Below are 17,148 nucleotides of genomic sequence, written 5' to 3'. Positions count from 1 at the left end.
ACCGATGAATTTTACTTTATTATTCCACATTGCTTGTGACTGTGGGTTGCATGTGGTTTATTCACATGGATAATGGATTAACTTCCACTCTTTTGTTCATCGTCTGCAATCACCCAACCAATTTTCACCCTCTCAAACTATACTTTCCTTTTCGGCTTCTTAAACATTTGTCTTTTACTATTTTGTTTTTAGACATGTATGTTAAGATATTTGATTATATATTTAAAAACATTATTTTAAATTTTTCATATAAAATAGATATATTAATGTTTTTATTCAAAAAAGAAATATTTCAAAATAACATTCTTGGATAGATCGAAATACTTTAAAATATGTGTTAATAAAATCAAATATTAGAAAACGAGAGGTAGTAGGATTTTGGACATTATTATATTATCCGCTTCTCTTTATTGTTCGTGTTACAAGGAACATGTCACAAAGGCATGCACATTATTTTAAAACAAAATGAAACAAATGGAGAAGAACATAATGTTTTGAATTGATTATGAAGAACAGCCTATGGCTTCTCAGAAAATTCCTGTACATAATAAACTCTCTCCGTCTCGCTCTATTCAAAACTGTGACTTATGGCAGACTGGTGTCTTGCATGCTGTAAAATTCCGGACATCTTTTTGAGCATGCATTACATAATACTGGTGATTCAAAGACTGGCCTGGGGAGAATGTTTTTCCATCAAACTCATGTGTTGGCTCGCAAGTCTTATTCTTGTAAAGTCTCGGGTCTTCGGGTTTCTGATTCTCTTGTCTGGCTATCCATGTCAACTGAATCACTTTCCTTCATGGATTCAATTTCCATGCTTGTTGTTCGGGTCTTCCGGTTTCTACGATCCTGCAATCATGATTAAGTTTCTCAAAATCACTTTATTGAATGAATACACACTACTAAAATCCAGTTGAGAGCGTCATCTGCTCATTGTAATATTCTATTTGATGCAAAATGCATAGTATGATGAAAACAAAGCATCGGATTAATAGGAAGGAATGATTCTTATGAAGACTTGTCTATCAGAATCCAAGCACACGTGCTTTTAAATTGGTAAAAGGAGCATGATAGTTCTGCACTCCTGTATCAGAGGAGGGCACCAGAGGAGAGTGAAAAATGAAGGATAAAGCCACTAGGTTTTGTAGTGCTCCTTTAATCTTGGAAAACTAGTAATTTATTCAGCTAATCGTAAAATGACATCACAGGCCTACTCATGAGAAATCAAAATACTATTTATAGATCAAAAACAAATAACTCATAAAATAGTTCAGAGACAAAGACCAACTTTCTGAGTAAAGAAATAATTGAGAAATTATCTCATGTAAAAATAAAATTACAGCTAACCTTTAATTTACAATACCGCCTCATTCATTCTAGAATTTTCTGTAAGAAATAAGAATAGCTAGTTTACAGTAAGCTACATGTGAAGAGCTCAACAAGTGCTACTGTGGCATAGGTCATGACTTTGTGAAATGGTGAACGAGAGTTAATTTGAGCATGTTAGCCCTACAGAGATTCTAAAGCTCAACTGGAAGTTAAATCTATCTTTGTCGATTTTGTCTTGACGTAGTGTGTTCACTTGTTCATTTTGCTATAATTAAATGTGAACCCCAAGTCAAATAAGGTAGCAGAAGGAAGAAAACGAATAAAATAGAGAACATTCACAATAGGTGGGAGAATAATTAGCACCTCGCGATAAGGGAAATCATCAGCTTCAAGCATCCGAACAACTTGACTCATTTTAGGTCGTTTTACTGAATCAGGATCAACACACCTAAGTGCAACTAGAAGTGCACGTTTTAGAGCACGGGTGGAGGGTTTAGTTTCAAGGTCCGGATCCACAACTTCTTCAGTCTTTCTATTCCCGACCATCGTTTTCAGCCATTCGACCAGGTTAACCTGCCATAATTTTAAGAAGTTACTAAAAGAAGGGGTGCCAATACATTTAGATTGAACAAAAGATGGAGGAAAGAACAACCTCGTTAGCAGGCCGACCATAGTCTACGGGATCCCTTCCAGTTACTGCTTCTAACAGGAGCACCCCAAAACTATAGATATCACTCTTCTCGTTCAACATGCCGGTGTTAGCATACTCTGGAGCCACATATCTGCATATTATATAAGGGAGTAATACTAAATATAAATCCAAAGTAAATCCAACTCATATAAAGCTCTTACAAAAGGCTAACTCCATAACATTGGAAAGCATGGCATACTTAGTTACTTACCCAAATGTTCCCATTACTCTGGTGGTTATGTGGCTTTCACCTGATTCCAACAGCTTGGCTAATCCAAAATCAGATACTTTTGAATTGAATTCATGATCAATCAGGATATTGCTAGCTTTTATGTCCCGGTGAACAACTTTTGGTTCAATAGCTTCATGCAAATAAGCAAGCCTGCGAAACCATGGGTGTAATATCAATTTCTCAAATAGTTTCAGTGATACAAAATTATCAACTCTATACAGGACCATAATTGTTTAATTGCACATCACTGTAATCGATATGATAGTAACTTCCATAAAATTCGACCACAATGCAGACATATAATGACATACAGCTAACCAGTATATAAGATTATAATATTATTATACTTTTGTATGATTAAAAAAGGGGGTAGTCAAACACCCCACATCATGAAAGTTAAACTTTGAAGCAATTTGAATGTAACAATTAACTTACGCCTTCGCAGTACCAAGAAGGACCTTCATGCGTGCTTCCCATGTGAGGACACCATGTTGGCGCATGGCTCCATGAAGCCATTGTTCCAAGTTCCCATTATTAACATATTCGTATACAAGCATCCTGCATAGTTTAGAAATAGGACAACAATTAACAACAAAGATACAGACGTTGAGAAATAAAACTAAAATAGTATCAGAACATGATAATAATCATTAATTAGAATACCAACTTCCGGAATATGTTTTCGCAATACACTCAATATTTGATACCTGTGAACTCCTTCCACGCAATATCCCAGAAGCCGCACAAGATTTTTATGCCTGACATGACCTATTGCCTCCACTTCGACTCTGAATTCCCTCTCAGCCTGTCCCCTATACACCATATATGTCAATAATGACACATGTACTAGACAAATATAACAAAGATTAGAGGATTGCAATTCATCCTGTACTTACATATTATTAAGAAGTTTCTTTACTGCTACTTCAGACCCATTGATTAGTACACCACGATAAACCACTCCATATCCACCCTCACCAATCACATTTTCTGCAGAAAAATGGCTTGTGGCTAGCTGAAGATCTCTAAGAGTAAACCAATGACCCCAGCCAAGATGAGACATTTCTGGTAAACCAATCAGAGGAGAAGCCATTCCAATTCTGTATGATGACTGCTTCTGGACATTCCCTGAAGATCCGTCTTCTACAGAATGTGAACTATAGGTCCTCTCATGATGATAAACTGAACTGCACTGGCTAATGTTGTCAGTGTCCCCAGATTTAATTGCACCTAGTTGCACCAACATCTTTTCAGAATTCTTGTCACTTGATTTATCATTACCTGTCATAGAAAAACTTTCTGGATGATCACTGCGATTATTGCCTCCTGATCTGTCAACCCCGATATCTTTTGCAACATAGGGTATTTGAGAAAAGGTGTAGTTATTGAGGTTTCTTTTAGATTTTCTCCGGAATGTAAGCCACATATATAAACTGCAAAGAGCCAACACTATAAATACACCAAAGCATATGCCAATCACTGCCCATAGCTTCATGCCTGAAATTGATGTTTTCTTTGATAATTCTTCCTCTAGACCACCAGAAGACATCTTAGTAATTAAATATAGGAAACCGAAATGTGCTCTGCTCTGCAAGTTATCCCATTTCCTCCTGGATCCCACAAGCTTAAATTAACTGTTTAATAATCCAAATGGCAACAAAAGTCCAGATGTTATTCCAAGGACTTCTTATAGATATATTATACATTACATATGTTAGGGACATTTAAGGAATGATGAGAGAATCCAATGTGATATATACAGACATATATATATCAAGAATTCATAATGTATGCAGTTTACTTGGCCACGTTAATAAAACAGCTGGGTAAATATATATATCACAATCTCTATGCAATAAAGAACAACTTATAACCAAGATACTTCAATAACTCACGGGTGCACTTAGCATAACCACACACCTTTTTGCTCATCCAACTACGTAAAAAAAAAAAAGAGTACATTAATGCTTAACTTAAAAGGGCATAACCACGTTTTAATATTTCCATAAACTTAACTCAATTAGTCACTTGCATATTATCAGTGATGTTTAAAATAATCTTCAGCATATGTAGTAGTAACTTCTTGGATACTTTATTAAACAGCAACAAAGTAAGGGCTGATACATTTTATTCTTCCTGATAGTCGGACATGTTTTCATATAATTAACAGACCAATACGAATTTCAAAACACATTTCTTTATATACACACCCTCACACACAGGTGAGTGAGAGGGAGGGGGGGAAGGAGGGAGGGAGAGAGAGAGAGAGAGAGAGAGAGAGAGAGAGGGAGGGAGGGAGGGAGGGAGGGAGAGAGAGAGAGAGAGAGAGAGAGAGAGAGAGAGAGACCTTGAAGTTCAATTTACACCTGCAGTTCTCTTGATTTTACTTGGAATCCAAAAAAGCAATATAAGAAAAACCTGTATCAAAATCAATAATCAAGAATCCACAAGCACATAAACAATGCAGGGCTATTACACACAACCACTAAGAGAGAACAAAGCATAACGTTAATAAAAATGTGGAGAAGTAGATTACAAGTAAAAGGAGGTATACCCAGAAGTGGGGCAAAGATAATTAATGAGAAAAGCAGCTAAAAATCCAATCTTTGAAGGACAAATGTAGGTAGAGAAGTGAGCTTTATTTCTTTTTATCCTTGAAATAACAGTAATGGGGGGAGAAAAGTTTGGTGGGGGGTATGTGTAAATATAGACAAGAGAGGGGGAGAGCTTTAAAGCTGAAAAGAAAAGAAAGCTTGGTTTGCAATGGAGGAAACACAAGACAGGGGATAGAGAGATTACTGATTAGTAAAGAGAAAGCAATACTGACAAGGAAGAAATACATCATAGCCCCTCAATACATAGACGGTAATAGATAGTTTTTAGTTTTTTTATTTAAATATATTCAGTTTATTAGAGTATATACTTTAATATATTCAGTTTATTAAAGTATATTCAGTTTTCATTTAACTACATGTCAAACTTTAATTACTGTATATTTAATAGGTTTGTCCGCAAAATTTATTACACAATTTCTTACATATATTTTTTACAAATATAACTTATAGCTCTTGACAACTGAAGATAAAATCTTGACCATTAGGCTGTCCAATCATGCTTACAATTTCTTATATTTAGTATTATTCCAACCATTTGAAAATAACAAATACATAATATCAATTGATTATAGATATTATTTAAAAAGAAAATAACTATAATGAGATGTATCTATAATTTTAATAGGTCTTTCTCCGCGGACATATAAAGAAGGCTATAAATGATCTTAAAACAATTTAGTGCGTTCATTTTCAAACACGTCCTAACTCTTTTCGAGCTTATAAGTTCATTTTGAGTCTCTATCCCTAACAAGGTTCCTCTTCACTTATTATTATATTCAAATAATAAATTATATTGATAATAATTAAAATAATAATAACATACAATTTTAAAATATAGTCAGAATCATCAAAATAGAATATCTTAAAATTTTAATAAATTTACAAAAACATGAAAATGAAAAATCAAGACTAAAATTATTAAAGTTCTTCTTATCAACACATATTTGTATCTAAAAATAATCAAAGAATTTTCATATTATGATTTTATAAGATAATTTAATTTTATAAAATTTAATTAAATGTTCGAAATCAAACTGATGGTTGGTTATAAATTAATTTCTTGATTTAGTTAGAATTTCAATTTTTGACCGTCGCTACTTATATGATTCAAAAAATTAATGAATCATAACCAAAATCGAATCATAAATGCTTTAAAAACTGAATATGATATTTTTAAATATCTCAATTTCAAATTGAATGTTTCAAATACCATATACCTGATTTTTTTGAAAATCATATAAAAATATTATATCATGTAACGTTAGTTTATAACAATAAAATGGTAAATGAAGTTATTTTATATGATTTTGTTTTTTTGGTTTTCAATATTAACTAAGTTTAGAAGATTTATAAGTGTTTTCTTATCGAATGAATCATAATAAAAATGATAAATAATATATAATAATATACTTTTTGAACTTATGGTCTGTCATCCTGGATCTGGCACCCCCAATGCCCAATTCTCAATAGGAGCTAGAACCACATTCTTTGCCTTCTCTCTTTGAGCCAAGGACAATATAATATAATGTTTCTGTCTTGAAAAAATATAAACACCGAATAATATAATATCTATCTATATAATAGTGTCTGTTGCGTATTATGTACAGTAATACCTTGCTAATTAAATGACCCCTACTTTGCTTATAATTTCAAAAATGCCACCGCTTACATCTGTGGCTTGCACGTGCTGTACCTTTGTCCGAAGAGAACCATTTCTCTTGCTCCCTAACCGCTTTCAGCTTCCTCGACAAGCTGGAGTTTGAATTACCACCCTCGCCACACCTTCTGTCAGGTACAGTTTTCAAATTTGCGAGCTTTCGTTTCCAGCTTATCACACACCGTCTTATCTGCTTTCTTATAATTATGTCCAATGTAATATCACGCTGCTTTCACCCAATATCTATCCTGTAGTGCCATGTATGATCTTGAATATTCGTTTTAACATGTTTCTTCTTCCTTACAGGCCGGAGATGAAGACAATTCATGGCGTTTGTTCACTTCCGAAGACATGATACAGGGTACTTTTGTATCTGATTACGACTTTTCTTTCTGTTTTACCTTTGGTTAGTGAAAATGTTGTGATTGGTTTGTTGGTGTTAGGTTACAAGCGACTTAAGAGACGGAAGACTGCTAGGACCCGAGAGAAAGTAACTCGACGGACAAACAGCCATTACGCCACCGAAACAAGTACAAAATTATAACTAAAACCTTATATTTGTCAATAGGTTTGTTAATGTTATTTAGTCTTAATTTTATAACTTAATGTGTTTCATTATTGTTTACCTGGAAATGTTGTTTGAAGTTTGGCATTAATGTATGCTAATGTATAATATGTTAACTGTAAAACAAGGTAATGAATAAGTGTTTAAAGTTGATGCTAATATGTAATATGAAAATGATATTTGAATTTTGGCCTTAACGTATGGTGCTGTGTAATATGGTAGCTGTCAAGCACGCTAATGAATAATGTGTTTTAAGTTTATGGTAATATGTAATCTGAAAATTTTATTTGAAGTTTGGGCTTAACGTATGCTAATGTGTAATATGTAATCTGTAAAACAGGCTTAAGAATAAGTGAACACTTAACTGTTGATCTAAATTGTTGCAGGCATTGTAGATAACCTAGAAAGGGATAGTGGCGCTGTAGATATGGACGAATCACCAATGTCTGCAGTTAGTTATTTACAAGACACATGTAACAAAATTTAATTACATTATGCAATTAACTGTATTTACCTTTGTACTACTTTCAGCAATATGAATGTTTGTATATGCCATTTATTTCAGTGATCGGATTCCTTAATGAGTTGATTTATTTTGTGATTCCTTCCAGTTCAATCTCTACAAAATAATAATGAATCGTCCAAGGTCCAGGATAGTGAAATATTTATGACAGTTGCATCGAATATGGTGAATGGATTTCTAACTCCAATGTGTACACCTTCATCTGTGAAAGAGACATGTAATCATTTCATCTCACACCCTACTGAACTGATGTTCTGTGCTGCATGGTATACGTAATAAGGATTTTTAACTGACACACATGATGCAGGCACGACTAATTCTTGCAAGACCAGTTTGGGAGAACATAATCGGCCGTTGAGGACTCCCTTTGCTGATATAACGAACACTCTTGATCGCAATGTCGCTCATACGAGCAAGGGTAGAGTTAAAGAGAAATCAAAAGCAGCATCCTTGGAAAGCAGAAACTCCAGAGATAAAGGGAAAGCAAAAGAGTTTTTAACATCAACACATGATGCAGGCACGACTAATTCTTGCAAGACCAGTTTGGGAGAACATAATCGGCCGTTGAGGACTACCTTTGCTGATATAACAAACACTCTTGATCGCAATGTCGCTCATACGAGAAAGGGTAGAGTTAAAGAGAAATCAAAAGCAGCATCCTTGGAAAGCAGAAACTCCAGAGAAAAAGGGAGAGCAAAAGAGTCAAATTGGGAACATGCACCTTTAAAAGATTGGAGTCGTAACTTATTTGCAGAGGAATTCTCAACAAATAAGAGCACTAACAGTGTGTTGTATGATGAGGATTTGGGTAAGACATTTTCTTTTCTTTATTTGTTTAAAATAAATACTCATGATTGGTTCGTGTCAATATCTATCATATTTTCAATGCTTTCTTTTGGAAATAATTTAGAGGAGACAAGATTTGAAGCTGCATATTTCTCGGATGATTCATCCTCTGATTTAGACTCTGCAGATGGTAAGGAAATTAAACTAACAAAATTTAAATTTGTTAGTTACATCTATTGAATTTGTTCTTAATCTGTGCAGCAGACCCTTATGTCGATGATGAATTTGAGGATGAAAGTGAAGTTGAAACTGATAGTGGTATGTCATCTCCTCTTCTTAATAAGTTCTACTTTTGACTAACATGCTATTTGGTCGACATGTGATTTTTTTATTCTACTGCAGAGAACATAAACCCAAATCAATCAAATCTGCAGAAGAAGTGTAGACGTGGTAGCAAGTATCTTATACCTGAGGAATATGCTACGCTTGGCGGTCCTTCTAAACTCTGCAAATCATGCAATGCTATGATGTGGCACGAGGAGAGGGTGAACAAGAACGTGACAAAAGGCAGTCCACTGTTCTCAATATGTTGCAAGAAAGGCGAGGTTAAATTATCAGAGCCATTACCGACTCCCACTTATCTGCGTAATCTTTATGAAGACAAGGTGGTAGGTGCAGATTTCCAGAGAAGTATTAGGCTGTACAATGCTATGTTTGCATTTACTTCTGCCGGTGGTAATGTTGACCATTCTATAAACAAAGGCAGGGGACCCTATATATATCGTTTAAATGGGCAAAACCACCATGTGTTTGGTTCTTTAATACCCGATGATGGTGACACTCCAAAATTCTGCCAGCTTTATATATATGATACTGCACATGAGGTGAGTAATCGTCTGCGTTGGGTTAATATCTCTGACGAACAGCCTGTACATGCAGAAGTTGTTGATGGTTTGATTAAGATGCTTGATGACACTAATGAGTTGGTTAAAAAATTCCGAACTGCGCGTGACCGATGGGAGAATAATGATATCTTTGATCTCAAAGTTGAGCTTAAAATTTGTCGCGCTGAGAATGGCCGGGAGAATCATATATCTGCGTCTAATGAAGTTGCTGGAATAATGGTTGGTTCAACCTCGAACACTACTCCTGATCGTGATATAATAATTGAGCCGAAGTTTGGCAAGCTGCAACGTGTTTCCTACATTCATCCCAAATTTATGGCACTTCAATACCCTCTTCTGTTCCCAAACGGTGAGGATGGATACCATGACCGAATTCCATTTCAGTGCGCGGATTTGGAAAACCTAAAAGACCGAGATTTTATATCTTTGAAAGATTATTATGCCCACTGTTTCCAGATCCGGCCTAATCACTGTAAGTGTCTTATTATTTTGGATGTGGTTAAGTCTGTTTTAATATGTAATGTTGATAGTCATTAGTCTTTGTACTTTGGATGTTTGTCAAAATAAATTTGTTTTAATCTATATATTTCAGCTTTGACTACGCGGTTAGGTGGTAGGCTTTTCCAACAGTACGTTGTTGATGCCTTCTCTTCAATTGAACAAACACGTTTATATTGGTTTCGGAAGAATCAAACAATTTTGCGCAATGAACTATACAGTCATATATGTGATTCTGTGCGCAAAGGTGATTTGAGTGGATCAAATGTTGGAAAAGGCGTAATCTTACCAGCTGGTTTTGTAGGATCAAAAAGATATATGCAACAGAACTTCCAGGATGCGCTAGCAGTGTGCCGCGAAGTTGGTCACCCTGATATTTTTCTCACTATGACCACAAATCCTTTGTGGGACGAAATTCAGAAAATGATGCATTATCTTCCTGGCTGTAAATCTGAGAATTCTCCAGATATCATTTCTAGAGTTTTTCGCCTAAAACTAGACCAGCTGACCAACGACATAAAGAAGAAAGCTTATTTTGGTGTTTGTATTGGAGGTAATTTTATTGTTTTCATATCTTATTTACCACAAACATAGACATTGTTAACTGATTCAATTGTCGACAGTAATGTATGTTGTAGAGTTTCAGAAGCGAGGCCTGCCTCATGTGCATATGCTCATATGGCTTGACAAAAAATCCAAGGCTTATCTGAAAAATAATGTTGATAAGTTCGTGTCAGCTGAGCTCCCTGATCCTGTTAAGGATCCTGTTGGATATGCTGCAGTAAAGGCTTTTATGATACATGGCCCGTGTGGATTGCAGAACACTAAGTCTCCTTGCATGAAAGCTCAAAAATGTATCAGGCATTTCCCTAAGAAGTAAACATTTCTGAATCTCTACAGATTTCTTTTTATAAGTTTTCACAATGTCCCTCTGATCTCTATTTTTTCTGTATCAGGTACGCTGCAAGGACTACTTTCGATGAAAGCGGATTTCCAATTTACCGAAGAAGAAGGCAGAGCATAACAGTTAATGTTCGTAATGCAGAACTTGATAATCAGTGGGTGGTACCTTATAATCGGGATTTATTGGTCAAGTATCAGTGTCACATGAATATCGAGATTTGTTGCCATGCACAAAGTTTGAAATACCTCTTCAAATATTGCCTAAAAGGCCATGATACTGCCACTGTACATGTTACTGGGAGGAAGAAGAAAGCTTCAGACCAGAATCCTGATAAGGCTATAGATGAAATTGATGCATATTTCGATGGTCGCTACATTTGCGGTGCAGAGTCGGCCTATCGGATATTTGGTTTTCCTATACATCACCGCACTATTTCTGTTGAGCGACTGCCATTCCATTTACCAGGCCAGAAGAATTGCACTTTCCATTCTAATCAGCCATTAGACAAGGTTGCTGATCGCGAGAAGAATAGACTGAGCAAGTTGGAAGCATTTTTCCAATTATGTACAGAAAATGTGGTTGCTCAGGGATACACCTATCAAGAAATTCCTCAGCATTTTGTTTGGGATGATAGTAATCGCAAATGGAAACCAAGGAAAAGAGGTTATCAGATTGGACGTCTTTCCTACACACATCATAGTAGCGGAGAAGTTTGGTTCATGCGTTTGTTGCTGACAAAAATCCGCGGTCCAACGTCTTTCGAGAGTCTAAGAACAGTGAATGGGATATGTTATGATACTTTCCGTGATGCGTGCAAAGAATTTGGTTTGCTTGATGATGACAAAGAATGGCACGAAGTTTTAAAGCAATGCTCAAATGGTGGCCTGCCTCCTCAAATTAGACAGCTTTTTGTTCACATTATTGTGAACTGCAAGGTTACTGATTTATTAAATTTGTGGAGTTCTCATTGGAAGCAAATGGTTGATGATATTTTATTGAAAAGGAGGCACATTAATAAAGATGATACTCTGATTTTGGATGACAGACAACTACAATTTTATGCTCTTGCAGCTAGTTGAAACATGAGGGAAAAATTTTCACTTATCCATGCTCTGTGTAGTCTGTTATTATGTCATGCTAAGTAATTTTTTTTCTTATTGTGCAGAGATTGATGACTTGCTTAGGTCAATTGGGAAATCTTTAAAAAATTTCCCTCAACTACCACAACCACCTGAGAACTACCTCAACCATGGAAGTAATAATCTGATTTTAGAAGAAACGAACTACAACATTACTGAGATGGAAAAAGAAAACCAGAAGTTGCTGGCAACTATGAACGATGAACAGTTAGAAGTGTACAATGCCATTTTGGATTCTGTTGCTAAGAATGAAGGGGGACTCCATTTTGTTCATGGCAGTGGCGGTTGTGGCAAGACCTTTCTTTGGAGGACTTTGATTTCCAAGTTAAGAGCACAAGGGGAAATTGTTCTACCGGTCGCATCTTCAGGCATTGCTGCCACACTTATGCCAGGAGGTCGAACCGCACATTCCAGGTTTAAAATTCCTATTGTATTAGATGAATTATCTGTTTGTGCTATAGGTAGTAAATCAGACATTGCAGAATTAATTAGGCATACCAAGCTTATAATTTGGGACGAGGCTCCCATGCAACACAGATTTGCCTTTGAATGTTTGGATCGGTCTTTGAGAGATATAATGAGGTCTGTTGATGAGAGTCGTGCCTTTCTACCTTTCGGAGGAATTACAGTTGTACTAGGAGGAGATTTTCGGCAAATCCTTCCAGTTATACCTCATGGAGACAGAGCTGAGATTTTGGCAGCATGTATAACCAGGTCAAGGCTTTGGAATATCTGCAAGATCTTCGTTTTAAAAAGAAACATGCGTCTCAACAGTGGTACATGTCAGGCTGAAAGTGATGAATTGGATAAGTTTGCCAAATGGGTGCTTGCAGTGGGAGATGGCAGGGTGGAAGCTAATGAAGAAGCAAAATCTCTTTTTGATGAGGATGGCATTCAAGTGCCACCGCAATTCTGTGATTTGCAAAATGACAATACAGTCCAGAACATGATTCGTAGCATCTATCCAGATTTTCTAAAGAATTCCACGAATGCAAAGTATTTGAGTGAAAGAGCAATCTTGACTCCTATAAACCAAACTGTCGGACACTTGAATTCACTAATTATTGATATGATACCAGGTGAAGAATTTACTTATTACAGTGTTGACAGTGCAGAGGAGTTTGGTGGTACCGATGAGGACTTGAATTCTGCCTTCCCTGTTGAGTATCTGCATTCGCTATCAGTTCCTGGAATGCCTGTGCATGACTTAAAACTGAAAGTTGGTGCAGTTGTGATGCTAATGAGGAATTTGAATCAAACCCTTGGTCTTTGCAATGGAACTAGAATGATTGTGACAAAATGCTTGAAATTTTGTGTGGAGTGTGAGGTTATTTGTGGATCTTTTATTGGCACTAGACACTTTATCCCCCGTATGGAATTAAGTCCCAGTGATTCTGTATTACCTTTCAAGTTGGCGAGGAAGCAAATGCCCCTGCAAATATGCTATGCCATGACGATAAACAAATCGCAGGGACAATCTTTGCAAACGGTAGGTTTGTTTCTTCCAAAGGCTGTATTCACACACGGTCAGTTCTATGTAGCTGTGAGCCGAGTCACGTCTCCTGCCGGCCTGAAGATTTTTATTGACGACGACCGTGGTTTTCCTACCAGTATAACGCAAAATGTTGTTTACAAAGAGGTTTTTTATGCGTTGCCTAAGTAGTACTTCTGATGCTTCTGTTTATGTGTCTTTGGATATGCACAATTATATACAGATGAAATTGTTTTGGTAAACATCCGTGACTGCTGTTTGTAATCTGTTATTAAATGTTTGGATACTAATCCAACATATTATGTAGTGACTTTATATTTGAGGTTTTGAATTTGATGTTTAAGCAATTTTTATTGTTGAGTTTCTGAAGTTAGTGTTAGAATGCACATTTCGGATCATCCACCTGGCAGTATTACGACGAAATATGTCTAATGTGCATCACAGTTTTCTGCAATCTTTAGTTGCAGACAACTGTAATAAGAAAAAGCCTAATAATTGTTTGTATACCACCCAATCATCAAATTGCAACCTATTAACTCTAATTGTTTCCTACTGAATCTGCAATCAAATACTATTGGCCTCCAGTTCTATTACTTTGTGATGACAGTTAATGAAATGGTTTTGACTCAATCTCAAGATAAACTGGCATGAATTCCAAGCATAAACGAGATATAAACCAAGTGAATTAAACCATTTATACAATTGAAGACATCCCATTACCAAAAGACATCCAATATGAAGCTTAATTTTCAAAACATTGTTAAGTACTTAATTCTTAAACCCTCCTAATACATAAAGACTGTGAAATAGCCATTGTTTTTAAAATTCCACTAGGCGGTTATACAGACTTCAAAGGTTTCATCCCCAATGTAAGAGAAGCGTAATTTATGTCCTTCTTCCAGGTTGTTTGATGAGACAAATTCATTCCATCCGACGCCCAGACGACATGTCTTTTGCCTCCTTAAAATTGCGAGTCTATAAACTTTGGACTTCATGACCAGTTTGACAATTGTCATTTTCTTCCATTTCTTATAGATTGCAGACATTTCCCTAGGTAGAAACTACATAAAAGAGGAGAGTTAATTAACTGTATACGGACAAATTTTGTAAGCTAAATTAAGTAGTTGTCACTAACCACTCCGTGGTAATTCTGATCCACATGTGATCTCAATAGCTCCACTGTGAAAGTGTACTGTATTTCATGAATTTCAGGGTCTCTATCTGTTTGCATCCTTGGGTCTGCAACATAAATTTACATATTAACTTGCAAACAGTTCACACAATCATCTTTTACAGATTTTACTCTGAATATACGAAATACCTGAGGTCCCATGGCATCCTGAACTGTTGCCAGCACAATATAAGACTCCAACTTCGCCTTCTTCTGCAAACAACGTTAACAATTACTTTTTTTTGGGTTTTAAAAAAAACAAAAATTGTGAAGCTATTGATTTTGTTCATACCTTCTCCCTCATCAGTATCAGATATAACATATATGTCCACTGCCATGTAGTTTAAAACAGACTGTAAACTTAGCCTTGACGGCAAATCTCTAAATCTCTCTAAACCAAGCGAGTCATAGATAGAAGCATAGAAGGTGGAGTCGCCAATGTATTCAAAGAACATAGTACTGTCCGCCTTCACATCATATTTTTTCAGCAAATCTTTCAAACCAAACACTAATTTTGCTGTCTTAGATAAATAACAACTATACACAATTCCATCCGGCATATAAATTGTCCCACGGTCTTTTAAATCAGAACCAAACTTAGCACCAAAAACATGAGGAAATTCCTAAGACATAAAAACAAATATGTTACAAATCCTAAAAATGCGTACTCTATGATCAAAAGACGAAATGCACATGAATTGGAAAAATTACCAATTCTCCAGTCAGAAGATTCATCCAATTCAAGATTTTCAACCATTTAAGAGAACCTTTTCCCTCGACAGAACCTATTAAAGAATGCAAATAGTTGAATATGTAAATGCGACCCTAATTTCTCTACATTATGTGGACCAGCATTGCAATCTATTTCAAAAATTGCATACCAAATTATTAGAGCAAAGATTACCTTTTTGGTAAATATTCATTGCCTTTTTTTTCGTGGTAAACAGCTAGGTCGAACCTCTGATTAGAAAAAGTACTGATGGCAAAGCATGTGTCTCCATTGGACAATTTACAAGCTTTTGCCAGATTCTCCCATTCCCTGTCAAAGAACAATTTATTCGCTGTCCATTTCAAATTTATCTGCCACACAGTCTTTTCAAAGCCCAACTGCATCCATGCCATATCTGGATCCAAGCCAAGTTCCACTGCTTCCTCCCTCTTCCAAACCTGAAAGAACAATTTAGTATGAAGGACAGCAACAATAATAATGTGTACTGTCTAATTGAAGTATGGTGAATATACCTCTGTCCAGCCTTTCCTCTCAACAGGTTTGTCAGTGATGACAAACTCAAGCCATGGGTCAAATGTTGAAGCCACACTATATGAATAAGTTGCCATTATTTTTTCTTGCTCCAAATCACTTCGGTGGAAAACAGGTTCCATAGGAACGCGGTCACTCACCTTCTGTGAGTAATCAACCTCCACACCATACTCACTAAAAAGCTCAACATTGAAATGAGTACCACCTATGTACTCCAATAAAAAGGTAAAGCAAGGATTTACATCATAGTATTTCAGTAAACCCTCTATGCCTTCAATAGTTTCAGAGGAACTAACGTAACGAGCATTCCAAGTCTTTTTGAAAGCTAAATGTAGGCCAATAACATTCAAGTTCAGGCGACCAAAATAGGGAGCAAATGCAGAGGGTATTTTCTGACAATCAAGTACACATAAGGTTATGCACAATCATTTTAGGACTAAATTTTGCATGCTATGTTAAAATAAAAAAAGGAAGATCCAATACCAAAACACCATTCTGATTTTTCCCTTCAACTACACGGCAAATGAACGACTGCCCAGCCCTTGATTTTGTCAAAGGCATGGATGCTGATAGCACAAAATAAATAATGACAAGATCATTAATGTATAGAAGCCACACATAAACACAAAATGAATGTAGTTAGAAATTACCTTTCTTGCTCTTTTCAGACATCCTGTTAATTGAGAAAGAATGAAAATTAGCAATTTAAAGCATGCATACCACACATTCGTTTCGTAATGTATAATCCGTACCTTCTTCCTGTTTGTTGAGTTTAGGTTTTTAACTGCGTCGATTGAGTTCTCCCTCAGCCACTGTGAAGTAATAGTATGTGGTCGAAGCCCGTTACCTTACCAATTTAAAGTCCTCAACTTGATGTTTGAACAACTGTTTAAATTAATTACCATTTTATTACAATATAATTAGACATATTCAATTTTGTGTGAGTTACGCTTAATGTTTTTTGGGAAATTAAGAGTCAAATTTGTTCCTGTATATAAGTGCTCTTGCATTTTTCTTCTTTTGAACGACTAAATTGCAAAATAGCTACCTAAAAAATGCATTGTTGTATGGAATATCATAAACGAAATTATTTTAGAACCACATTATCCGGTTGACTTAAAATGTGGAACATTTCAAAGAAAGAAAATGTTTTTGGTTGAACCTGAGTCATTGGTGTAAATTTATATATTAATTTATTTTATTATATAATATAAATAAATAGATATACTCATAATAAATTTCTTATGTTAAGTTTAATTACAATGACTCCATTATAAAAACAGGCTGACAGCCTGCGAAATAATGGTGTTATCAGTAATCCGACGCATTCATAATACAATTTTGTTGAAATGATGCATAATCTGGCCATAATGGATTAAG

General features: G+C 35.7%; 2 protein-coding genes across 2 annotated transcripts; one reads left to right on the top strand and one right to left on the bottom strand.

Annotated features, from left to right (window-relative positions):
- Window positions 1-475: 475 nt before the first annotated feature.
- On the bottom strand, window positions 476-5,085 carry LOC108210877 (probable receptor-like protein kinase At2g42960). Its single transcript, XM_017382330.2, has 9 exons — window positions 4,807-5,085; window positions 4,600-4,670; window positions 3,149-3,886; window positions 2,960-3,064; window positions 2,688-2,810; window positions 2,232-2,402; window positions 1,982-2,111; window positions 1,693-1,902; window positions 476-849 (listed from the first exon to the last, which is right to left on the bottom strand). The coding sequence occupies exons 3-9, from the start codon at window positions 3,799-3,801 to the stop codon at window positions 721-723; spliced, it is 1,521 nt and encodes a 506-aa protein (XP_017237819.1). The 5' UTR covers window positions 3,802-3,886; window positions 4,600-4,670; window positions 4,807-5,085; the 3' UTR covers window positions 476-720.
- A 1,645-nt stretch (window positions 5,086-6,730) lies between these two features.
- Window positions 6,731-13,507, top strand: LOC108212219 (uncharacterized). The gene is made up of 13 exons (XM_064089784.1): window positions 6,731-6,739; window positions 6,831-6,885; window positions 6,968-7,054; window positions 7,476-7,562; window positions 7,701-7,829; window positions 7,920-8,420; window positions 8,523-8,588; window positions 8,660-8,716; window positions 8,801-9,775; window positions 9,896-10,354; window positions 10,440-10,662; window positions 10,758-11,779; window positions 11,871-13,507. Exons 1-13 carry the CDS (start codon window positions 6,731-6,733, stop codon window positions 13,505-13,507), a joined length of 5,307 nt encoding a protein of 1,768 aa, XP_063945854.1.
- The last annotated feature ends 3,641 nt before the right edge of the window (window positions 13,508-17,148 follow it).

The sequence above is a fragment of the Daucus carota genome, chromosome 3, assembly GCF_001625215.2.
Source record: "Daucus carota subsp. sativus chromosome 3, DH1 v3.0, whole genome shotgun sequence".
Lineage (NCBI taxonomy): Eukaryota > Viridiplantae > Streptophyta > Magnoliopsida > Apiales > Apiaceae > Daucus > Daucus carota.
The sequence above is the reverse complement of the archived record's forward strand: the minus strand, read 5'-3'. Positions and strand labels throughout refer to the sequence as shown.